The sequence below is a fragment of the Malaclemys terrapin genome, chromosome 8 (assembly GCF_027887155.1).
Source record: "Malaclemys terrapin pileata isolate rMalTer1 chromosome 8, rMalTer1.hap1, whole genome shotgun sequence".
Classification (NCBI taxonomy): Eukaryota; Metazoa; Chordata; order Testudines; family Emydidae; genus Malaclemys; species Malaclemys terrapin.
The window spans coordinates 44,839,290-44,865,090 of record NC_071512.1 but is presented as its reverse complement, the minus strand read 5'-3'; the positions used below and the strand labels follow the sequence as shown (position 1 = coordinate 44,865,090).

Here is a 25,801-nt window from a genome sequence, read left to right as displayed (position 1 = left end):
AGGCACTATGACCACAACTACCCCTCTCAGCTTGGAGGGAGGCTTAGTGGGCACATTATTCATGTCTGGGGAGGCTTTTCAGGAAGAGGTCTCCTTAATTCATGCACCACCACAACACCTTGCTGGACCCATGTCTTTTGGTCCGTTTGGTGTCTTTCTGAAGAATTTGTAGGCATCACAGGCACAGCCACTGGCAGCAGAATGGCTCTTCCCCAAGGCATAAAAGGCACCTTTTGGGCCCATCTGAAACAGAGAATTTACCCAGGTGATTAGGAATAGCTCCTAAATGCAAGGGTTTTTGATGATCTGCCATCTTGGGCAAAGCTGGAGGCAACCCAAGATAGCAAAAACTACCAGTATTTATCTATTATCAAACATAAATCCTGAATCTGAATTAAAAGTAGATTAGATATAAACTACAATCATTTTAAGATAACATGATGGAAAACAAGGATAATTTCATGATCACTCCAGGAGGCAGACACTGGAACCGAGGTACTGTTAGAAGGGATTTTAAGCATTATGACTTAAAATGTTGGGCTTTAGTGAATTGTACATGCCCCTAACCGCCAACTATTGCCCGAAAACAGTTCCATGATCTAGTGGTTGCACATGCAGCTCCTACTGGGGGGCTCTGTGGAGGCACTATTATAAATGAGAAAAATGAATGATGTGGAAAGTCACTGGTGGTATGGAATGATTGGGTGCTCTGACAGGGTGCTGGCTGGTGAAGTGCTTTGGGATGGGATGGTGATGGAGAAGTGGTGGAAAGAAGATACATCACCACATTAAACCACTCTTCATCTCGTCCATCCCTCTCTCTTCACCTCCTCTAGAAAACACAGTAAACTTGGGAAAGACCTAATAAGTGAAAAGATCTGTAAGACAAAATATAAAAGTCACAAAAATGCTCCATGTTCTCAAGCTAATACAGCAATGTATTTTTAGTAATTACCTAAAGACCTATAAGGTCTGGTCTTCACTTGAAGGGATTTGCTGGTATAGCTGTACCAGCAACCTGCCCCCAGTGGAGAGACAGCTTATACCAGTTCCCCAAAAAGACTACATTATATGAACAAAACAACATTTTTGCTGGTATAACAACATCTAAGTAGGGCTTCTGCATAGCTATGTTGGGGGCGGGGGGGAGGGAGAGAATGGGGATTCACTGGTCAACACAACTATGCCAGCCAAACTTATAAGTGTAGACCAGGTCTTAGTAGGAGAAAGTAACCAAAGATGATAGCAGGAGTTAGAACAATTGTCTTATCTGTTAGTCTCATCTCACCCACTAATCCAGACTCAGTATCAGGCAGTCCAGCCCTCTTCATCTTGGAGACAAGTTTATGCAAATGTCTTTGAGTGCCACTGTACAAGCCCCTCAAGAGACTGCTTGGCACATTCAAAGAGTACTTCCAAAGCTGGAAGATCACTACAAACATGAGGGAACAAGAGGAACATGTGTTCTGGATTGGCAGATGTTCATTCTCCCAGAGATCATTTAACATATTAAAGTTGCACTGTTTCCTTAGTGGTCATCTGCTAATCCAGACTCATTATTGGGAATTAGCAAGCAGCGCAGAATGATATTGAAGGTCTGGTTTATATTTCATAATTCATACTCAATGCAATCCTAGCTAAAGCAGGAGTTTAAATTCTGTTGAACATGAATCCTCACACTGTGGATGAAGCTGAATTTGCATGGCAGATTCCAGAATGAATTGTGGTCAAGTACGTTGGATTTTTTTCTGGGGTCTCCCAGGATTTGCATCCCTCAGCTGCAGCTCTGCCACCTTTGCAGGGTGCCCTCCCCCCACAGTGGCTAGCTCTGCCAATTTATGCAGGGGGTAGAAGGGAGAAAAGGGATCATAATCCAACGTTTCCCCCTACCCTCCCTGACCCCTTTCGAACAGCTAATCCCCAATCGAGATGCTATAGGGAACAGGACTGCACTCTCCCATAGCTTCTGACCAGCCTCTGTACATTTTAGTGCAAGGGTGCTCCTTGCTCCTTGCACTCCCATGGAAGGGCCTGCCAGCATCACAAACATTATATCACTCACTGTTGGGTAAGGATTTAAAATTTCTGAAAAGTAAGAAGCAAATATATTCAGTAGTTTAGGGCTCAGAGAGCTGATTACTTTGAGATTTCAGAGCCAGTATCGCCTTTCTAACCTGGTTAATTTAAAGCCTTTGTTTGATCACTTGAAATGTTATGGAGAAGTACTTTGGAGCTGAAAATTATCCTGTGCATCGCCCATTTTTTGCCCCCACAAAATTAATATTACTTGTTATTGTATCTATTTCTGCAACAGAAGCTAAGGAAATTGGTTTCTGTCAAAAGAGAAAATTTAAACACAAGAAATGAGAGCACAAGATCTTATAGCAATGTTTTCACTCTAGCTCTTTGATATTGGTCAGCCTTCTTGGCAGAGAAAAGTCACGCCACCTCAGGCTGACTTGACCAAAATTCCTCCCAGAGGCTGCCAGCCACACTGTGGCACTTTCATCCACCAGTACACAGGGCAGGCTCATGCTCACAGGGATTAAAAGGTGCCCAAATCCCACTGTAATTAAATGGGAGCTGAGGTGCTTAATCCCTGTAGGTTCCTTTGAAAATTCCTGCCTAAAGCTCTGCTCCCTGGTGCAACAGATGAGAAGCACAGGACAGTCACAACAATTGAAGTAAGAAAGCATCCACCCCCATGCCTGAAGAGAAGCTTAAAGTAAGAGCAGTTTGTTAGAGACAAATCCACTTCTTGAGTACAATCCCAAAATGAAGTTAACTGGTGGATTCAGCTGCCCTAGCCCCATATGCTTGTACATACACTTTATCTAAGAGACATCTACATTCAGGTGAACAGATGCACTCTCCATCTTAAAGACCATGGATTGCTTTGTCCATGAACAAATGGCTATGGTAAAGCCCTGATGACATCTAAAAGCAACTGCCACTGTGGTTGTCTACTAGCCTTTTATACTTCCTCTTCCTGCCCCACCCCTCTGCTTCCGGCATATGGGGCCTGGCCCTCCTGGCTCCACCCACCAGGTGGCTTGCGGCGTTCTCTCTGTGTCTGCCACGTCTCCTTGCTACAGAAACCTAGAGATGATTTTGGAGGAGCTTCACCAAGAACCACCTGAGAAGGTGTGCCAATGACAAATGCAGGAAGTTGCCTGACATCAGGGTCTACCCGCAATGCCAGGTGGACCACAGTTGAGCTTCTTGAAGGTGAGAGCAGCTGATCATTACTGACAACAACAGTTTCTGGCCATTGCACGATGAAAGCAGGATTGAATCCTCAGAGAAGAAGAGTAAAGGAGAGGAAAAACCAAGCGCATTCCCCAGCAAAGTGGGGAGTCTCCACAGATTGTTAGCTTTGCTGCAGGGGCAGGAAGACTAGGCTGAAAGCACCAAACAGCCTCCAAGGGCTGAATTTGGACACCAACAGAGAAATTCATGTTTGCAATGTGAAGTGGGCCAGACTACAAAGAATCAAGCCTGGCAGATGGCTTCTTCAACAAAAAGGGGCTTAGAGACTACACAGTACTGTTCTTCACAAGATGCAGCACAGATTACATTAGGTATCCACAATACTGTTCCACACAGGACGTAACAGAGATTAAGAGTGATTTGCTATAAAGGAGAAATTCAAATTGCAAACGGTTTAAATTGGTCTCAGTTTGATAACCAAGCTCTACAAGAGGAGGCTTTAGAAGAACACTACTAAAGCTTAGCACTTACATTCTCCAACCATTTCACAAAATGTAACATCTATATAGGCTAAGCATAGTAATAAGCTTGCTTACACATACATAAATTGTGACCACACTTTTTTCCAAAAAAATACATAAATAAAAAAATAAATAAATAAAAAAGCAATAAGTGGAGTAGCACTGTATCAATTCAAGATCACCCCACAGGATTTTGGCTTCCAAAGCAGTGGCTGCCTTTACTAAATCATAAGAGACCAGCAGTATGAGCTGTCACTTTCAAAAGACTCCAAGAAACAGATTTTGCTTCCCAGCCCATCTCAGTTAAAAATTAGCAAAGCTCCACTATACAGCCGTAAACAGTTGAAAATTAGTTTGGCTACATAAGAGAGGCTCCATGCTTCACCAAAACACTCATGCAAGACATGTAAAGATCTGTTCCTGCAGCTCCATATCTGGTTATTTTAAGAAATCCCAACCACAGAAGTATCCAAACCCTGCAGGGTTGATAGCAATAATCCTTGCATTTACCCAACATTACTCACTTGGATTTAAGGCAGAATTTAATTCTGAGGATGCCTCAGTGGGCTAGTAATAGTAGCATCCCCTCTGAATGTTTATGTGATAACCCTACTAGATTATGGTGGAGTAGTAGTAACAAAGGCTGACTCCCAGCTGTGCTGGATGGACATGGAATATTGAGAACCTGTCACATTACCATGCAAAGATTCAACATAGAAAGAATCAGAGGGGTAGCCGTGTTAGTCTGGATCTGTAAAAAGCAACAGAGAGTCCTGTGGCACCTTTAAGACTACCAGATATATTGGAGATTAAGCTTTCGTGGGTGACCCACTTCGTCGGATGCATGTAATGGAAATTTCCAGGGGCAGCTATAAATATGCTGGCAAGAATCAGTCTGGAGATAACGAGGTTAGTTCAATCAGGGAGGGTGAGGTCCTCTGCTAGCAGTTGAAGTGTGAACACCAAGGGAGGAGAAACTGTTTCTGTAGTTGGCTAGCCATTCACACTCTTTGTTTAATCCTGATCTGATGGTGTCAAATTTGCAAATGAACTGAAGCTCAGCAGTTTCTCTTTGGAGTCTGGTCCTGAAGTTTTTTTGCTGTAAGATGACTACCTTTACATCTGCTATTGTGTGGCCAGGGAGGTTGAAGTGTTCTCCTACAGGTTTTTGTATATTGCCATTCCTGATATCTGACTTGTGTCCATTTATCCTTTTGCATACTGACTGTCCAGTTTGGCCAATGTACATAGTAGAGGGGCATTACTGGCACATGATGGCATATATAACATTGGTGGATGTGCAGGTGGATGAACCGGTGATGATGTAGCTGATCTGGCTAGGTCCTGTGATGGTGTTGTTGGTGTAGATATGTGGGCAGAGTTGACATCGAGGTTTGTTGCATGGATTGGTTCCTGAGTTAGGGTTGTTATGGTGCGGTGTGTGGTTGCTGGTGAGAATATGCTTAAGATTGGCAGGTTGTCTGTGGGCGAGGACTGGCATGCCTCCCAAGGTCTGTGAAAGAGAGGGATCATTGTCCAGGATGGGTTGTAGATCACTGATGATGCGTTGGAGAGGTTTAAGTTGAGGACTGTAGGTGATGGCCAGTGGAGTTCTGTTGGTTTCTTTCTTGGGCTTGTCTTGTAGCAGGCGGCTTCTGGGTACACGTCTGACTCTGTTGATTTGTTTCCTTATTTCCTTGTGCGGGTATCGTAGTTTTGAGAATGCTTGGTGAAGATCTTGTAGGTGTTGATCTCTGTTTGAGGGGTTGGAGCAGATGCGGTTGTACCTCAGTGCTTGGCTGTAGACGATGGATCGTGTGGTGAGTCCGGGGTGGAAGCTGGAGGCATGAAGGTAGGCATAGCGGTCGGTGGGTTTTCGGTATAGGGTGGTGTTAACGTGGCCATCACTTATTTGTACTGTGGTGTCTAGGAAGTGGACCTCCCGTGTAGATTGGTCCAGGCTGAGGTTGATGGTGGGATGGAAGCTGTTGAAATCGTGGTGGAATTCTTCCAGAGTCTCCTTCCCATGGGTCCAGATGATGAAGATGTCATCAATGTAGCGTAGGCAGAGGAGGGGCGTGAGTGGACGAGAGCTGAGGAAGCGTTGTTCCAGATCAGCCATAAAAATGTTGGCATATTGTGGGGCCATGCGGGTGCCCATGGCGGTGCCACTGGTCTGGAGGTATATATTGTCACCAAATTTGAAATAGTTGTGCGTGAGGATAAAGATAGAAAGATACATCCTGGTGGGAAACTCATGCTACACCATTTAGATGAATCTCTAAAGAGTAGCAACCATGTCTTTTGCCTGAGGTGCCCAGTGCATTTTGGACACAATATAAAATAATATTTATCTAATTTAATTTGACATGGGAGAATGACATGGATATAAAAAGTGAAGGTTCCCTTAGCATGAAAAGTAATTTCCTACATTCATGGGAGATGCCAGGTAAAGACTAACATTTCCAAACATATTTTTTTGTGAAAACGAAGCTAAGGTTGCAGGAAAGTATCATTGGATTGAATGTATATTGCTTTAAATGAACATTATGAGTTAAAGATTAGAAACGCAAAAGTTCAAAGTCAAGGTTAACCTAAAAGAAATCCAAATCACTGAAAGCGTGAACAATCAATGTTAAAGCAACCAAACAGCTGTAACTCTGCCCTCATAGGTCAGCCTCCCGTCTTAAAAATTTGTGCACCATAAAGTATTGAAAATGTGTGCCAGAGAACATTAATCTTTTTTTTTGTACGCATGCTCCTCCAATATCACCTATGCTGTTTGATCACCATATTAACCTTTGCTCTTTCAATGGAAGTACTACAGTTACAAGATCTGGGCACATTTTAGCTGTTGTCCAGTGACACCAATAACTGATCACTACATGTCATATGACCTGTTTCAGTGAGGTGCCAATCTCTCAGGGGGAGGGATAGCTTAGTGATTTGAGCACTGGCCCTCTAAACCCAGGGTAGTGAGTTCAATCCTTGAGGGGGCCATTTAGGGATCTGGGGCAAAAAAATTGGTCCTGCTAGTGAAGGCAGGGGACTAGACTTGATGACCTTTCAAGATCTCTTCCAGCTCTATGAGATAGGTATATCTCTCTATATTATACTTAATGTCCTCAGCAGTTCACAGAATCGAGCCTTCAGAGCAGAGATAGCAGTGAAAATGCTGAGGTATTGCTGAAGATAGAACTGCTAGTTATTGATAAAGTAGTTTAGGTTGTATACATTCATATACAATCAGCTTTAATTCTGAATTTTCATGGCATCTAAAGTCTGCGTGGTCTAAAATGCCAGTGTTCTTGAAAGGTAACATATACAAAGTTCTGATGTGCCCGCAACCTTAACTTTACCTTAAAATGAAGGTAATTCCCACACAAACCTTTTCTGTAAAAATTTAGCCTGGTTCTAGAGAGCAAAGGGGACAAGGGATGCAGCACTCCTTCCCTTCCCCTTGCTTTTGCAGAAGGGGAGCCTTGTTAATGCACATGTAAGATCCTCCAGAGAACACCCATCTCCTGCAGACCTTAGGATGTACACAGGAGGAGGGCTCTGCCCGGGTAAACACTTCTGCCCCTTAAGGGCCTTCGAAGCTTATGACAAACTTCCTGAGCCTAGCAGCCCTCAGCTCACTGTGGGGAACTCCAGCCTTTGCCTTTGAAAACCTTGAGAATTTAACTACAGCCCCTACCTCCCCACAAGCCTTAGCAAGCTCAATACCTATCACCAACCAATCACATGAGCCACAGAATGGGCTAGTCGGCAGTCCCTGCCAACAAACCTATATGCCTAGCTAGGCTCATGATGGCCCAACAAGGCAGAATGGCCTCCTCAGGGGACTATTTAAGGGTCATGAGAGGGGTCAAAAGGGTACCCCATAAATCTAAGGCTCAGGAGGACCCCCAAATCAGCCTAAAGCTTGCAAAAGCTGCAGGTCACAACAAATCTTTTACGGTCTGCAGTGTGGGGCAAGCATGAGAGCTCAAAAGATTCATTGGGGTTCTCGCACTGAGTGCCTCCCTCATGCCGTCCAAGGCCCCTGCTCTCTTCAGTTCCACGCTCTGCAGGTCTCCTGCAGGTTAGGGCTAGGAGAGGCAGCAACTCTTCAAACATGGATTATTTTCCTCCACTCTTTTCCCAAGCTCAGACATAGAGAAAAGTGTTACAAGTCAAGCTCTGGGACACCTCACCCGCTGATGTGTTTTCACTTAAAAACAAATTGTCTGATTAAGTTTCAATTTTGGTGGAGAGTTATTTTGCATTGACAGGCCTCCTTTATGGCTGGTTTACAATGAGGATGATTATCTGTACCAGGAAAAAAGCTAGAAAGATTTTATGAAACCTTCAGTCTCCAGTAGCCAAATTCCCTACCTTAAGCTTGCCTGAGCTGCTGATCCATAGAGATGTTCATATTTAAAAAAAACTTTAATATCGCCTAATCTAGCGTACAGCTCTGAAGACTACTAGATCTCAGAGGAAAGTCCAATTAAGCTTTGGTCGTTTGTTATACAAGGAGAAAAGCGCATTAGAGGTCCACAAGAGTACAAGAAGCCTGTGTTTAGGGTCAGAATTCATGAACAATTTGTCCATTTCACTTTACATTTGTAGGAAAAATTCTACATTGGCTCCAGATGTTGTCTATTAGTTTTGAAGCTGTTTCTTTACTGGTGGATTTTGAAGTGGGGGCAAAATTACATTAAACTAAAAGTCAGTTGCAAACTAAGGAGTGGCTCGTACCGCACCATAATCACACTGATGCATTCACTTAGTTTTGCTCTTTATGAGGGCCAGAATCATCTCACCATTCAACAAGACAGTGTGTCCTGTAGGCTGCTCCGTTACATCTTGTACAATATTTTCCTGAACACCACACAACATTTTACACAGTACAGTTGCATTTTTATGCAGCTGTGGAATGTGTGCTATAGCTGTAAGGTGACAGCATCCTGCAGTAGTCACACGGGCACAATCCAAGTGAAGATTCAGTCATATGTATTTGGTGCAATTATTTTTTTGTTTTATATTTATTTAATGCTTGTGAAAGTCTCAATGGTTGTCAAGCCATAGAAAAGAAATGGCACAGCAGGCGTAACATATGATTCCCATATATTCTCTCTCTCTTTCCCCTACCAATATGCCTTATCCCAGATTTGTTGGGACCACCACCCAATGCTAAAATGGGAATTTATCCTCCACTGTTGGGGTGGCTTTGACGTGGTCACCATCTGCTAAGAATTTCACTGACACTCACCATCACAGGTTACTCAGCAGGTGTTAACAGCTTTCAGACACGCCCACCCTAAACTAGATTTAAACTGGTGAGTAAAAGCTTTTGCATCCCAGTCCTATGAGCCACTGAGCCCCAACAGAAATGTGTTACACAGTACCTACCTGTCCACTGCGGGAGGCAGTGGCAGTTGTAAGTGTTCACACCATCCACACACACCCCGCCGTTCTGGCAATTATGATTTGGGCAGTCATCAATATTCTGCTCGCAGGTGCTTCCTTCAAAGCCTGGCCAAATTAGAAACACATGAGACAAATTATTTTCAGGGGTCCGTTAAAGAGGATTACCTGTCTGTGTGAAATGGTGTTTAACATGCTTTTCCTGTTGATCTAGCTCCCTGCTGCACAATGGAGCAGCAGTCTGACCCAAGACTTGTCAGTAACAATATTCTGCCATTACCGAGCCCAAAGTGCTTGGACAGGTAGGTTGGCTTGTACAAGTAAAACAATTTTACTCCAGTCAGCTAAAGACTTAAGTCGCTTTACTGATCCTGCCCCTACCCAGCTTGGGGGGAAAAGGACCAGACCAAGCAACAAGAACATATTCCAGGAGTTGTGAACATCAGCAGTTTGACTGGCCCCATTCTGGGCAGTACCTGGTGGCTGGTCCCCTACTACCTTACTCTGTTCTCTTTATAGACTTCCCTGTTGCCTTAATGAACTAACATGCTGCAGCAGTTATTAGTGCCTCTTGATAATACCCGGCTCCCAGGTGTGTCTACTTGGGTTAGCTTCATCTCACCCAGCCTATAAACTAAATCCTGAAGGAAGAAGAAGAACTCTCGTTCCTTTTGGCCAGTTTGGCTCATTCTTCCTCCCTTCCCCTATATTTAGTTCCTTTTATGTTCCAGGCCAGTGCAGAATACCCTTCCTGCTTGGGGACTCTTTCTTGCTTGTCTTCTCTCCCCATTCTTATCTATCTGTACCCTCCTCAATTTGATTTTCATGCCCTGACCACTTAGGGTGCCTGAAGGACCCAGGGCACTTCTCACAGGAAGCTATCCTTGTACCCAGGCCAAACTCCAACTCCTTAAAATCACCCTGCAGTTTCTGTTGAATAAGGCATTCTTCACTTCTTGTACTAAAGGAGGCTGCATTTCAATGTGGCTCGAGTGAACGATTCCAAATATATAGCTTGTAAATCAGATTAGTTTCTGGGGATTTTTGGGTTATTACGACAACCCCTTCATCCAGAGAGTGCACTCTTCCCCTCGAGTGTCAGTGTTCTGTTGTGAACACCTCAGAGCTAGATTAGAGAGGTGTAGCTCTGATGCCAGCTCTGGAACAGTGATTCAGGCTCCCAAGAAGTTATGGTCATGGGCTCCCCCACCTCACAGACTTCAGAGCATGGTGAACATTAGATCAAGTAAGTCCCAAACTGAACAGGTTTCACAAGCATACTCACAGGACCAGGCATCTAAGACACATTGGAGAGTCAGGCCAACCTGCTTTTGAGTTCAAGGTCGCACAGAAATTAGGCTGTTTGGGAAAGTTTTCCGATCCCTGATTTTTCCAGTTGTCTCATCTCATGAATGCTGTGTGCACCCCCAAACTTCCCCAGATAAACTTATTTTGTAAGAAGACCAGATCATTGTTCACATGCTGCATTCATGCAACCAACATGAGCAGCAAACACATCCAGGACCATCAGCTCCAAGAGCTTAAGTGCCTGCCCCCAGAGCTAATGAGGAATTTTCATTGGCTTTGGTGACATTAGGACTTTCCCTGTTCTCTAACAGGTAATGCCCAGAGAAGAACTGCATATTTAGCTATTCTACTGTACCTCATATGAATTTCAGGTGCTTTGATATGTGTGTAAAATTAAAGAGTAAAAAACACAGAGACGGAAGAAAGCTATTAAATCATGGAGCACTTCCCATGCTTGAATTCTACACTAACATTTACTGTTTAGTCCTCTGGGAAATCTTGTGAGGGGAATAAATCACTATTCCCATTATACAGATAGGCAAAATGAAACCAAGGTTGAGAGTTGTATTGTAATCCAGGGTTTCTCAATCCGTGGGTCAGACTCAAAACAGGATCAACAGAATGTTTCAAAGGGTCGCATGGGGCTGGCTGGGCTCACCTTCCTGCTCTAGGCACTGCAACCGCTGGGGTCTCAGTGACACTCTGGTTTGGCCCAGCCGTCATGACAACGGGAGACCGGGTAGGTCAGATTTGAGTGAGTGGCACCGCACCCCTATGAACAAGGTCACAACTCCCCTCAGACAAATTTGGTCTTGCCAGGGGGGTGGGGCCAAACATGAGCAGTGCTGCAACCCCAGACGTTGCAACGCCTGGAGCAGAGAGCCAAACCCAGCCAGCCCCACAGCACAGGAGCTGCAGGAGCTGCCACTGTGGGGTTAGTGCCAGGCAGGACCCAACTCCTCCAGGGGACAGGATACGACCAAAACCACGCCAGGGCCTCCACCACCAGACTATTTACTGGGTTGTGACAGGCCATAAACATTTACAAATGGATCCTGAGCCCAAAAAGGTGAGAACCACTGTTCTAGCAGATTAGCTATCTATCTAGCAAATAGATAGCAGCTGCAGAAGCAATTTAAGCAGGTACTGCTACACTCGGGTAAAATGGGGCCCAACGAAGTCCCATTCAACCCAGCACTTTCCAGGCCAAACCTATGCAGGTGAGACCCTGCCTTTGGGGCACTAGGACAATGTGGTGACTCCTCTCCCCAGGGCCACATGGCTGCAGGGAAGAACGTGCAGGGAGGAGCCAGCCACAGACCAAAGCCAGTAAAGCAGCTTCAGAAGCAGGGGACGTCAGACACTGATGTCTATTTTCTACAGGGTTGACTGGACATTGTTGTGCTGACTGGCTGTTCGCTCCAATCCCCTCTTCCTTAATCTTTTTCATCTCAGCTTGTCTCCATTCCTGCTCTTCATACCTTCCCACCTCTTTTTGTTTAGCAAATCCCCTCACTAAACCCCAACCCCAAAAAAGTTAAAAGAAAAACTGTGGCAGTAACAGGATGTTTGTAGGCCACCACACTGATCACTATGCTTGTAAGTTATCCCTTACACCTACCCTTTGTCTGGTCTATGGAAATGGTAAATGCTTCAGGGAAGAGACTGTGTACTACTTAGGGTTACCATATGTCCGGTTTTTCCCGGACATGTCCGGCTTTTTGGTAATCAAACCCCCTTCCGGGGGGAATTGCCAAAAAGCCAAACATGTCCAGGAAAAATACCGGCCGGGCACTTCCCCTCCCGTGCTCCAGCTGCTCTGCTCCTCCCCTGACTCTTTGGCTCTGTTTAAGAGCCAAGCTGCCCAAGCGCTCTGGCTTCGGGCAGCCCCCTTGCCTCTGGACCCTGAGCCGCCGGCCGGGCACTTCCCCTCCTGGGCTCCAGCTGCTCTGCTCCGGCGGCGCAGGGTCAGGAGGCAAGGGGGCTGCCCGAAGCCGGTAGCGCTTGGGCAGCTTGGCTCTTAAACAGAGCCGAAAAGTCAGGGGAGCTGCGCTGGGGAAGCGCCGGCCAGGGGCACAGGGTCTGGAGGCTGCCCAGCAAACCGTGAAGCCGGTAGCGCTTGGGCAGCCCTTTTCGCGTGGCTGGGAGGGAGGAGGGGGAGTTAGGGCAGGGACTATGGGGAAGGGGCGGGGCTGGAGGTGGGGAAGGGGTGGGGCCAGGGCCCGTGGAGTGTCCCCTTTTTTAATTTTTTAAATGGTAACCCTAGTACTACTGCTGTCTGTACAGTGCCTAGTACAATGGGGCCCTGTCCTTGTCTGGTCCCTAGGCACTACCACAATAAATAGTGACCTGAGTTCTCATAGTTGTCTTGCCAAAGGCAATGCCACAAGTGACTTCTGTGCTTCAGTTTCTTCATAGGAAAATACTGATATCCACATCTGCCTGCCTTGCAGAGGGTTTGTGAGGTCTAAGTAAATAAGACCTGCAGAATACTAGTAAAGGCAGCCAGTGGAAGAGGCAAGAGAATAATTTACCAATTACTGGGTCCTGTCCTTGCATTTATTTGTTGATGCCACCGACACAGGATGACAATCATTAGGGAAGCTGCATGTCAGTTAGATCAATACAGCAACTCAGCATGAAGTGAAAGTACTGTGTGCACTTTACGAAGCTTGTGCCAACTTCAAACAGGCATTACAAGCAGTGCATAGCATCTTAAATATTTTGAAAGCACACATCTCCTGGTGCATATTTCCTATAGCATGGACATGTCAGGTACTGTTTTGAGCAATGCAGTGCTTAAAACGTGTTTGGAAATGGCTTTGAATAGAAACCACCAGCCCCATCCAGCAAGCTTATTCAAAAGCCCCAGGTACCTTACCAAGGACAGCAGATCAAGATGAATTTGAAGCATCAAGGGCCACACTGTTTTGAAGTTACAGCTCCAAAAATGCAAGTGGTCAAGTTTTTTGTAACTTCTGATCTCCCAAATGCCCCATCCAATTTACTTTATTTCAATCCTTATAAAATACAGCTCAAACTTTAGAGGTGTGATTTTTATGCCTATTTCAGGTTGTGTACACTCTGCAATACTGTGGCTGAATTTGTAGTGGAACTCACCTCTTGCTGCAGAATTGTCCTAAAGTTCAGCTTTAATTGTTAAAAGTTTGATTTCTAGTCCTTCTGGTCAAAGTGCGTATTTGAAGTTCTTAGCATGCAAAACAACGCATTTATGCCTGCCTGAGTCTGTCACAAGCCTGAAATAATGCAGAGGAGCAAACTGCCCCCATTCATGTCAATCAGGGCCCCATGAACTGACACTGCAGCTACAACACTTAGCATTTTTCCCAAGATGCCACAGAATTAATTATTTTGCTGCATCCAGACACCTGATGCTGTTTTGTGTCTCCCTGCCCTGTTGGGACCAGACTGTAGCTGGGTACATACTCAGGTGGCTAGCCCAAGCCACTTCCCATGCTGCTGCTGCCACACTGCTATCTTTAGCATGCTAGCTTCAATGGAGCTAGCATGTCTGTCTACTCTCATTGGGAAGCACGCTCCCAATGGCTATGTAGACATATTTTTAGAGAGATTAGGGTCTCCCAATACCACAAGAAAAGCCCTGCATCACACCAGGCAGGATAGACCATTCTATTTAATATGCCTTTTGTGTCACATTTCTAGGATGTTCTGCTTTAAATAAAGAGCAGTTTGAGGCCACAGTTGTATGACATGGTATCAAGTACTATCGAACACATGAAGTTATTTCCTCTTTCTACGAGGTATTCCAGTTCTCACACACAGTCTGTTCTGGTCTGACAGATTCTTTCCTGGACAAGCTCTTAGAATTCCCTAGGGTTCTTATCTTAGTAAATGGGTAATTATTGTGATGGATAACAATGAATAGTCACTTTCCCAGCCACGAACTTCCTCTATTGACTTGTTTAACATTCTGTTGCCAAGTCAACTCCTTATTTGTCAGATATTTACAGCTATAAAACTCATTCTCACCACAATTAAAAGGAGTTTAAAATGCTGCAAGTTAAACATCTATCTCATAAGTGTCATTTACTAAAACTGACTAACCTGAGAAACTTTCCATCTGTTTAGAATTAGGAATGGTCTACAGTTTTTGTACCAACTTGTCTAAAACTGGAGAAAAACTAAGTTAAACTGGTACAACCTCTAGTGTGGATGAAATTATACCAGTATAAGAAGGGTTTACACTGCCATGGCTTTTGGTAAATTTACCTCTAAAATGCTGAAATTTCCCCTGATTTCAACTAAGTGACTTAAGTTATTGCGACATTTGGATTATATAAACACACACAAATGAGTTGGGAAACTAAAAGTTTTACAATCAACTATACTGTGCATTCAGAGTAGCTGCATCATAGAATCATAGAATGTCAGGGTTGGAAGGGACCTCAAGAGGTCATCTAGTCCAACCCCCTGCTCAAAGCAGGACCAATTCCCAACTAAATCATCCCAGCCAGGGCTTTGTCAAGCCGGGCCTTAAAAACCTCCAAGGAAGGAGACTCCACCACCTCCCTAGGTAATGCATTCCAGTGCTTCACCACCCTCCTAGTGAAATAGCGTTTCCTAATATCCAACCTGGACCTCCCACACTGCAACTTGAGACCATTGCTCCTTGTTCTGTCATCTGCCACACTGAGAACAGCCGAGCTCCATCCTCTTTGGAACCCCGCTTCAGGTAGTTGAAGGCTGCTATCAAATCCCCCCTCATTCTTCTCTTCTGGAGACTAAACAATCCCAGTTCCCTCAGCCTCTCCTCATAAGTCATGTGCTCCAGACCCCTAATCATTTTTGTTGCCCTCCGTTGGACTCTTTCCAATTTTTCCACATCCTTCTTGTAGTGTGGGGCCCAAAACTGGACACAGTATTCTAGATGAGGCCTCACCAATGTCGAATAAAGGGGAACGATCACGTTCCTCGATCTGCTGGCAATGCCCCTACTTATACAGCCCAAAATGCCGTTAGCCTTCTTGGCAACAAGAGCACACTGTTGACTCATATCCAGCTTCTCGTCCACTGTGACCCGTAGGTCCTTTTCTGCAGAACTGCTACCTAGCCATTCGGTCCCTAGTCTGTAGCAGTGCAGGGGATTCTTCCGTCCTAAGTGCAGGACTCTGCACTTGTCCTTGTTGAACCTCATCAGGTTTTTTTTGGCCCAATCCTCTAATTTGTCTAGATCCCTCTGTTTCCGATTCCTACCCTCTAGTGTATTTACCACGCCTCCTAGTTTAGTGTCATCTGCAAACTTGCTGAAAGTGCAGTCCACACCATCCTCCAGATCATTAAGAAAGATATTAAACAAAACTGGCCCCAGGACCGACCCTGGGGGCACTCCGCTTGAAACCAGCTGCCAACTACACATGGAGCCATTGATCACTACCCGTTGAGCCCGACGATCTAGCCAGCTTTCTATCCACCTTACAGTCCATTCATCCAGCCCATACTTCTTTAACTTGGCGGCAAGAATACTGTGGGAGACCGTATCAAAAGCTTTGCTAAAGTCAAGGAATAACACATCCACTGCTTTCCCCTCATCCACAGAGCCAGTTATCTCATCATAGAAGGCAATTAGGTTAGTCAGGCACAACTTCCCCTTGGTGAATCCATGCTGACTGTTCCTGATCACTTTCCTCTCCTCTAAATGCTTCATTATTGATTCCTTGAGGACCTGCTCCATGATTTTTCCAGGGACTGAGGTGAGGCTGACTGGCCTGTAGTTCCCCGGATCCTCCTTCTTCCCTTTTTTAAAGATGGGCACTACATTAGCCTTTTTCCAGGCATCTGGGACCTCCCCCGATCTCATCACTGAAGAGAATACTATAACTGCAAAGCCATTACTCCTAGCTTCTCCCTCAACTCTCCATTGGTTTCTTACACCCTTCTGCTGGCCCCTTTCTCTCCCACTGGAAGGGGTCAGAATTCAGTCCACCAGGAATCATCTCCCAAAACATCAGGATGTTTCTTGGTGCCTTAGTTGCACTGGGGCGAGGAATGCTGGGATGCCTTTGCCTTCACCTGGGCAGTCAGTGGAAGTACCCTGGCTCACCAACTTTTTTTCCTTTTGATTTTTTTTAAATGGAAAGTTTTGTAAACCAAGTTACAACTATACAACACTGCCAATTTAGACATGAATGTCAGTCAGGACATACAAAGGAAAGGCTGTCAGAGCAACAAGAACTCACCCACACTGTACATGTTGTGTAATAAGACGAGGGCCGGCTCTAGGATTTTTGCCACCCAAAGCAAAAACAATTTTGGCCGCTCCCCCCCCTCCTTATTTAATTACCCCACCCCCGGCCCCGCCTCAACTCCGCCCCTTCCCCAAATCCCCAGCCCTGCCTCCACCCCCCAGGCTCTCAAGCCTAGGAGGGAGGGAGGGGGAGAAGCGGCGCCCGCGCCGCGGCCACTCGGAGTCTCCCCCTCCCTCCCAGGCTCTCAAACCTGGGAGGGAGAGGGAGACTCCGAGTGGCCGCGGCACGGGCGCCGCTTCTCCCCCTCCCTCCCAGGCTCTCAAGTCTGGGAGGGAGGGGGAGCAGCGGCGCGCGAAATGGCTGTTTCGCACGCTGCGGCGGCTTGGGATCTCCCCCTCCCTCCCAGGTTTGAGAGCCTGGGAGGGAGGGGGAGACTCCGAGTGGCCGCGGCGCGGGCGCTGCTTCTCCCCCTCCCTCCCAGGCTCTCAAACCTGGGACGGAGGGGGAGCAGCAGCGCGCGAAACGGCCACTCGGGATCTCCCCCTCCCTCCCAGGTTTGAAAGCCTGGGAGGGAGGGGGAGACCCCAAGCCGCCGCGGCGCGCGAAACACCTGATTCGCACGCCGCTGCTCCCCCTCCCTCACAGGTTTGAGAGCCTGGGAGGGAGGGCGAGTAGCGGCGCGCGAATCAGCTGTTTCGCGCGCCGTGGCAGCAGCAGCGGAGGTGAGCTAGGGTGGCCGGGGCACATTTTTAGGGGCGGCATTCTGGCGCTGGCCATGCCGCCCCTAAAAATGTGCCGCCCCAAGCACCAGCTTGTTTTGCTGGTGCCTAGAGCCGGCCCTGAATAAGACATATTAACAGTAACTATTAAAATGATATATGGGTGCGTTACTGTGGTAACTTTGTCTTCATTTCCTGACTATATTTAAGGTCCAGATTTTAACCAGATCACACTGGTCTGCAGGGAAAGGTGCAAGGTCCTCCCATACAACCTTGTGTCCCTGCAAGAAAGGGTAATTTCACTCATGTGAGCAGTCCAATTGGTTTTGCAGGATCAGACCCTTAGTACTTGTTGTTCTCTGTTTTCCTCTGCAATGCTTCTAGCACAAGGCATGACAAAACCTTGGGCACCTCAGAGGTCAAATAACTCCAGTTCAAGGAACTCAAGCTTCACTGATGAAGCCTGCAGAGCCTGCTAGCCATAAACCAAGTCTTTCTTTAGAAAAAAAGAGAGAAATTAAAGGCAATAGGTTAACATGAAAGCAACACTAGGTTGAGAAATCAAGCTGTCTCAGAAGTCAGTAAATTTGAGCAAATTTGTTTCTTCAATAATATTAACTGACATATTCAGCTTTTTCACCTGGGCCCGAGAACCCACCCATGGTTTTCTTATCATGACCCTTCCAGTCCTTTGATCTTTAACCCCTTTCTCCTTCCCTATCACTAGGAGACTCCTCCCCATATTATGAAACAGCGAGCCCACCGCAACTAAGCCTTCATCTCAGCTCCCTTCCTTGTACAAACTTATGTTCCTTTTCTCCTGGCCCCCGCATCACTTCAATATTGTGGGGGGACCATACATCAGAAATAACCAAAACTTAAGTGTTTGATTTCCCAGCTTCACCATTGCATTCCATCTTGGTTTTGGGAAGGACTAAGTATTTACCTGGCAGACAGTTGCACTCATAGGTAAAGTCACTGGTTTGATGACATGTCCCTCCATTCATACATGGCGATGGTGAACATGGCACATATGTGTTCTCACAGCGATGTCCTCTAAAGCCTGGCTTGCACTGGCATTGGTAAGAACCAGGCAAATTGTGACAAGTTCCACCGTTTTGGCATTGTCCTGATGTGGCACATTCATTTACATCAATCTCGCACTTTGGGCCAGTATTGCCTGCTGGGCAGGTGCAGGAGAACCCACTTCCAGATGTGATACACGTACTTCCATTGGCACATGGCTGAGACACACAAGCATCAATCCACTGGCAGTCCTTTCCTGTAAAACCAAGACATGTGTGAGCTTCTGTCAATCAGAAATTGTTTGGATGGAAGATACAGACTTCTCTCCCTCCATCCCCATGACATCCCAAAGCTGAGATGTCTTTCTGCATACACCAACTGTGTACTCTACAATGGATCTAAAACACAAGCATTTCCCATTGCAACCACCAATTTGATTTAGTTCTAACCTGTTTAGGTGGGAGCTGCAAGATAGAGAACCCTGTGATTTATGCGAAGTACCGGTAATCAATGAACTGGAATAATACTGCACTGCTGACATTTACTCTACTCTCCAACTTGGTCTTCAAGGAGAAAGGCAGGTTTCTGAATTTCCCCTTGACATAGAAGTAAGCTTCCCTACAGAAAGCTGTTGCGGGCAAAATTTGCTCAGTTAGCTGTTCTAGGAGCTTGTCTACTTGGGGCAGTTATTCTGGAATAAGACAGACCATTTAAAGGCCACGTCTACACTACCTGCTGGATCAGCGGGTAGTAATCGATCTATCGGGGATCGATTTATCACATCTTGTCTAGACGCGATAAATCAATCCTCGAATCAATGCCCGTACTCCACCTCGGCAGGAGGAGTAAGCGGAGTCAACGGGGGAGCCACGGCAGTTGCCTTGCCGCCGTGAGGACGGCCAGGTAAGTCGAACTAAGATACTTCGACTTCAGCTACGCGAATAGCGTAGCTGAAGTTGCGTATCTTAGATCAATTTCCCCCCCACCCCCTCCCAGTGTAGACCAGCCCAAAGTGCAATAGCTATTCTGGAATAACTCCTGATGTAGACAATCTCTTCCAGAATAGCTATTGAGGTCAGTTTCCCCACTCGACAAGCCCTAAGAGATTAAAATATATACCTCATGAAGGGTGAGAGGCCCAAAATTTGGCTTAAAACCCCCCCAAACTTTCCATGCTATATCTCTTAGCTCTCATTTGCAGTGCTGAAGCTATTAGTTTGACAGCATATTAGGGCAAAACTAGAACATTTTTAAGAGGGTACATCCAGCTTAAAGGTACTTCAAATGGGAGGAGACGACGACTAAGGACACAATTATGAAGTCCCACCTGTGTAACCTGGTGGACAGACACACTCATATGTGTCCTGGAGAAGCAGTTGGCAGGTCCCTCCATTTAAACAGGGGTGAGATACAAAGCAGATGTGCGATTCAGAGTATCTGCAGTCCTCGCCTGTGAATCCTAAAGCACATTTACAAGTGGCTTTTCCGACCACAGATGTAGTTTCACATGTTCCTCCATTCTGACAGGTATGGCTTTCACAAGGGTTTCTGTACTGACAGTAGTCTCCAAGAAAACCCTCTGGACACCTACAAGAAAATGGAAATCATGACTAGCAGTATTCACTCTGATCCTCACAATGCAAGCTACTACTGTGAAAGGTAAAGGTCCCAGTACTGACACCATTAACACCCAGAGTCTTTCCTACCTAGACAGCAACATTACATATCCTAATGCACAGACCATACTCAGGAAAGCCCTTATGTTATTTATGACTGTCCAAAGTGAGAATCCTGAAAGTATAAGGTCATAACATTAATTCATATATAAAACTTAATGAAACTCCAATTACATTTAATTAGGGGCAAAAACATTCTGTCCCACCCTCCCCGCCCCCCCATATGACTGACAGACAGATACTGTCTTCCCATCCCTTCAATATTTTTAAAGTTGAGTATTAGTTAATTCCACTTTGCTATAACTAATAATGTCCTCTGCAGAAGTAAGCAACCAATCTGAATAACAGATGCGATCCATCTCAAAACCTTTAGTGTACTTTTCCCCTCACAACACCACTATGAAGTAGGGAAGTGCTGTTAACCCCACTATATAGATAGGGAACTGAGGCTGTGACTTGTCAAAGATTGAACACGAAGCCTCTAGCAACACAGGAACTGAACCCGGGTCTCCCAAGTCTCAGGCCATAGGCACAGGCTTCCTCCTTTCCCCGGGGGTGCTCAACCCCCACTCAGCCTCAGGCCCCGCCCCACTCCACCCCACCCCTCTTCCCTCAAGACTTCACCCCATCCTGTCTCTTCCCGCCCAGTTCCACCCCCTCCCCTGAGCACACCTCCTCCCCACCCCTCCCACTGGCTACCAGTGGGTGCTAAGTGCACCCACGGAGTCAGCACCTATGTCCCAGGCTAACACTTTAACCACTAGACCAAATTGGGGTTGGGACCCCTCAGGGGGTCACAAGGTTATTACATGGGGGGGGGGGTCACGAGGTGTCAGCCTCCATCCCAAACCCTGCTTTGCCTCCAACATTTATAATGATATTATAAATTAAAAACACTTTTTAAGAAGCGGGGAGGGATCACACTCAGGGGCTTGCTATGTGAAAGGGGTCACCAGTACAAAAAAGTTTGAGAACCACTGCACTAGACCATCTTTCTTCCATCTCTAAGAAATACAAAAATGAACTGCAAAAAGAAGAACAGGAGTACTTGTGGCACCTTAGAGACTAACAAATTTATTAGAGCATAAGCTTTCGTGGACTGTAGTCCACGAAAGCTTATGCTCTAATAAATTTGTTAGTCTCTAAGGTGCCACAAGTACTCCTGTTCTTCTTTTTGCGGATACAGACTAACACGGCTGCTACTCTGAAAAATGAACTGGTACATTTATTGATAACACTGGTCAATTTTTGAGAAGTCGTCTGCTTCAGAGATAAAATGTGCTATTTATTATGTATTTTGATGTGCTGAATTCAAATATGACAATTAAAACAACTGATTGGCTACTGTTTCTAAGATATTTAAGTTTTTACATTTTATGTCTATGTATAGTGTGTAGATAGTAGAGTTTTAATCATAAATTGTAAACCTACGTCTTTTCATGTGTTTATGGTTGCTTTACATGATAATATTTCACCTGTCCTGTTTATGTAACACTTTAAAAATCAGCAAAAGGGTTATATAAATAAAATTTATTATGAAACAAAAGGCAAAAAACTATTATGTACATAGTTTAGTCCTATTCAGTGTCTACTCGGCGCTTCTTGCCTTGTCTCTTGTATTCATTAAATGGAGCATCTCTTGTCACTGTCCAGCAATAGTCTGCAAGCATTAATGGGCTCCATTTGCCCTGATAGCGTTTCTCCATTGTTGCAATGTCCTGGTGAAATCGCTCGCCGTGTTCGTCGCTCACTGCTCCGCAGTTCGGTGGAAAAAAAATCTAGATGAGAGTATAAAAAATTTATCTTTAGTGACATGTTGTAACCAAGGCTTTTGTATGCCTTGAGGAGGTTTTCCACCAACAACCTGCAGTTGTCTGCCTTGTTGTTTCCGAGAAAATTTATTGCCACTAACTGGAAGGCTTTCCATGCCGTCTTTTCCTTGCCACGCAGTGCATGATCAAATGCATCATCTCGAAGAAGTTCACGAATCTGAGGACCAACAAAGACACCTTCCTTTATCTTAGGGCTTGTCTATACTTACACGCTGGTTCGGCGGCAGGCAATCGAACTTCTGGGTTCGATTTATCGTGTCTTGTCTGGACGCGATAAATCGAACCCAGAAGTGCTCACCGTCGACTCCAGTAATCCTGCTCAGCGCGAAGAGTACACGGAGTCGACGGGGGAGCCTGCCTGCCATGTCTGGACCGCAGTAAGTTCGAACTAAGGTACGTCGACTTCAGCTACTTTATTCACGTAGCTGAAGTTGCGTACCTTAGTTCGAATTGGGGGGTTAGTGTAGACCAGGCCTTAGCTTCACTTAACCTTGGAAATTTTCCACGGAGGTACTTGAAAGCTGCTTGTGTTTTGTCAATAGCCTTGACAAAGTTCTTCATCAGACCCAGCTTGATGTGTAAGGGTGGTAACAAAAAATCTTCCTTGATTCAACAAGTGGCAGATGCAGAACACTTTTCCTCTCAGGCTCCAATGACTGTCAGAGTGGCCAACCTTTCTTGATGTAGTGGGCATCTCTTGCACAACTATCCCATTCGCAGAGAAAACAGCAGTACTTTGTGTACCCAGTCTGCAGACCAGGCAAAAGAGCAACAACCTTCAAATCGCCACAAAGCTGCCACTGATGTTGGTCATAGTTTATGCACCTCAAAAGTTGTTTCATGTTGTCATAGGTTTCCTTCATATGGACTGCATGACTAACTGGAATTGATGGCAAAACATTGCCATTATGCAGTAAAACAGCTTTAAGACTCGTCTTCGATGAATCAATGAACAGTCTCCACTCATCTGGATCATGAACGATGTTGAGGGCTGCCATCACACCATCAATGTTGTTGCAGGCTACAAGATCACCTTCCATGAAGAAGAATGGGACAAGATCCTTTTGACGGTCATGGAACATGGAAACCCTAACATCACCTGCCAGGAGATTCCACTGTTGTAGTCTGGAGCCCAACAGCTCTGCCTTACTCTTGGGTAGTTTCAAATCCCTGACAAGGTCATTCAGTTCACCTTGGGTTATGAAGTGTGGTTCAGAGGAGGAGGATGGGAGAAAATGTGGGTCCTGTGACATTGATGGTTCAGGACCAGAAGTTTCATCCTCTTCCTCATCTGACTCAAGTGAGAATGATTCTGGTGCATCAGGAACCGACAGTCCTTCTCCGTGGGGTACTGGGCGTATAGCTGATGGAATGTTTGGATAATGCACAGTCCACTTTTTCTTCTTTGACACAACTTTCCCAACTGGAGGCACCATGCAGAAGTAACAATTGCTGGTATGATCTGTTGGCTCTTTCCAAATCATTGGCACTGCAAAAGACATAGATTTCCTTTTCCTGTTCAACCACTGGCAAAGATTTGTTGCACAAGTGTTGCAGCATATGTGTGGGGCCCACCTCTTGTCCTGATCTCCAATTTTGCAGCCAAAATAAAGGTGATAGGCTCTCTTAACCATAGTGGTTATACTGCGCTTTTGTGATGCAAAAGTCACTTCACCACAAACATAGCAGAAGTTATTTGCGCTGTTCACACACGTACGAGGCATCTCTGCTCACTTTGGCTAAACAGAAATGTGTCCTTTTGCAAAATCAAACACTGACAAATAAGACAGCACGACACTGTATGATTTCTAGAGCTGATATAGGGCAATTTGTTCAGCAGAGTGATGTAAGCTTCGTTATGATTGCATCATCCATGACTTCTAGGAATAACATGATGCAATTCATATCATGTATGAGCAATACTAACTTCAGATTGCATCATTCATTGTTTTGTCTAAAAAGCAAGTACTGTCCAAACTCAGTCATAGATTTATTCATCGATCCAGTCAAAGATGTATTTTAGTCATTTCTGGTTTAAATTGAGATCCCTTCCCTTTAATAGAATCATAGAATATCAGGGTTGGAAGGGACCTCAAGAGGTCATCTAGTCCAACCCCCTGCTCAAAGCAGGACCAATTCCCAACTAAATCATCCCAGCCAGGGCTTTGTCAAGCCGGGCCTTAAAAACCTCCAAGGAAGGAGACTCCACCACCTCCCTAGGTAATGCATTCCAGTGCTTCACCACCCTCCTAGTGAAATAGTGTTTCCTAATATCCAACCTAGATCTCCCACACTGCAACTTGAGACCATTGCTCCTTGTTCTGTCATCTGCCACCACTGAGAACAGCCGAGCTCCATCCTCTTTGGAACCCCGCTTCAGGTAGTTGAAGGCTGCTATCAAATCCCCCCTCATTCTTCTCTTCTGGAGACTAAACAATCCCAGTTCCCTCAGCCTCTCCTCATAAGTCATGTGCTCCAGACCCCTAATCATTTTTGTTGCCCTCCGCTGGACTCTTTCCAATTTTTCACATCCTTCTTGTAGTGTGGGGCCCAAAACTGGACACAGTATTCCAGATGAGGCCTCACCAAGGTCGAATAAAAGGGGAACGATCGCGTTCCTTGATCTACTGGCAATGCCCCTACTTATACAGCCCAAAATGCCGTTAGCCTTCTTGGCAACAAGAGCACACTGTTGACTCATATCCAGCTTCTCGTCCACTGTGACCCCTAGGTCCTTTTCTGCAGAACTGCTACCTAGCCATTCGGTCCCTAGTCTGTAGCAGTGCAGGGGATTCTTCCGTCCTAAGTGCAGGACTCTGCACTTGTCCTTGTTGAACCTCATCAGGTTTTTTTTGGCCCAATCCTCTAATTTGTCTAGGTCCCTCTGTATCCGATCCCTACCCTCTAGTGTATCTACCACGTCTCCTAGTTTAGTGTCATCTGCAAACTTGCTGAGAGTGCAGTCCACACCATCTTCCAGATCATTAATAAAGATATTAAACAAAACCGGCCCCAAGACCGACCCTTGGGGCACTCCACTTGAAACCGGCTGCCAACTACACATGGAGCCATTGATCACTACCCGTTGAGCCCGACGATCTAGCCAGCTTTCTATCCACCTTACAGTCCATTCATCCAGCCCATACTTCTTTAACTTGGCGGCAAGAATACTGTGGGAGACCGTATCAAAAGCTTTGCTAAAGTCAAGGAATAACACATCCACTGCTTTCCCCTCATCCACAGAGCCAGTTATCTCATCATAGAAGGCAATTAGGTTAGTCAGGCACGACTTCCCCTTTGTGAATCCATGCTGACTGTTCCTGATCACTTTCCTCTCCTCTAAGTGTTTCAGAATTGATTCCTTGAGGACCTGCTCCATGATTTTTCCAGGGACTGAGGTGAGGCTGACTGGCCTGTAGTTTCCCGGATCCTCCTTCTTCCCTTTTTTAAAGATGGGCACTACAGTAGCTTTTTTCCAGTCATCCGGGACCTCCCCCGATCGCCATGAGTTTTCAAAAATAATGGTCAATGGCTCTGCAATCTCATCTGTCAACTCCTTTAGCACCCTCGGATGCAGCGCATCTGGCCCCATGGACTTGTGCACGTCCAGTTTTTCTAAATAATCCCAAACCACTTCTTTCTCCACAGAGGGCTTGTCACTTTCTCCCCATATTGTGCTGCCCAGTGCAGCAGTCTGGGAGCTGACCTTGTTCGTGAAGACTGAGGCAAAAAACTCACTTATCCTCCGCCATTCCCAAGTCAAGGGTCGTATATACTGACCCAATAGCATATCTTGAAAACTAGAGCCAATCAACAATTTTAAGCATTATTTTCGTTCTCAGTGACCCAGAATTAGTAAAGTTTGACTAC

At 45.7% G+C, this 25,801-nt stretch overlaps 1 protein-coding gene across 2 annotated transcripts in view; it reads right to left on the bottom strand.

The window, feature by feature from the left end:
• The window catches only part of NOTCH2 (notch receptor 2), a 154,711-nt gene that overhangs the window by 88,741 nt on the left and 40,169 nt on the right, over positions 1–25,801 (bottom strand). The window contains exons 3-6 of one of the 2 annotated variants that reach the window (XM_054036932.1): positions 19,751–20,010; positions 18,344–18,679; positions 9,129–9,251; positions 569–878 (exon numbers count right to left, since the gene is read on the bottom strand). In XM_054036932.1, coding sequence (XP_053892907.1) covers positions 862–878; positions 9,129–9,251; positions 18,344–18,679; positions 19,751–20,010 — 736 coding nt within the window. In that variant the 3' untranslated portion in view covers positions 569–861. Of the gene's footprint in view, positions 1–568; positions 879–9,128; positions 9,252–18,343; positions 18,680–19,750; positions 20,011–25,801 lie in introns of those variants that run through there. The other variant, XM_054036931.1, reaches the window with a different exon arrangement.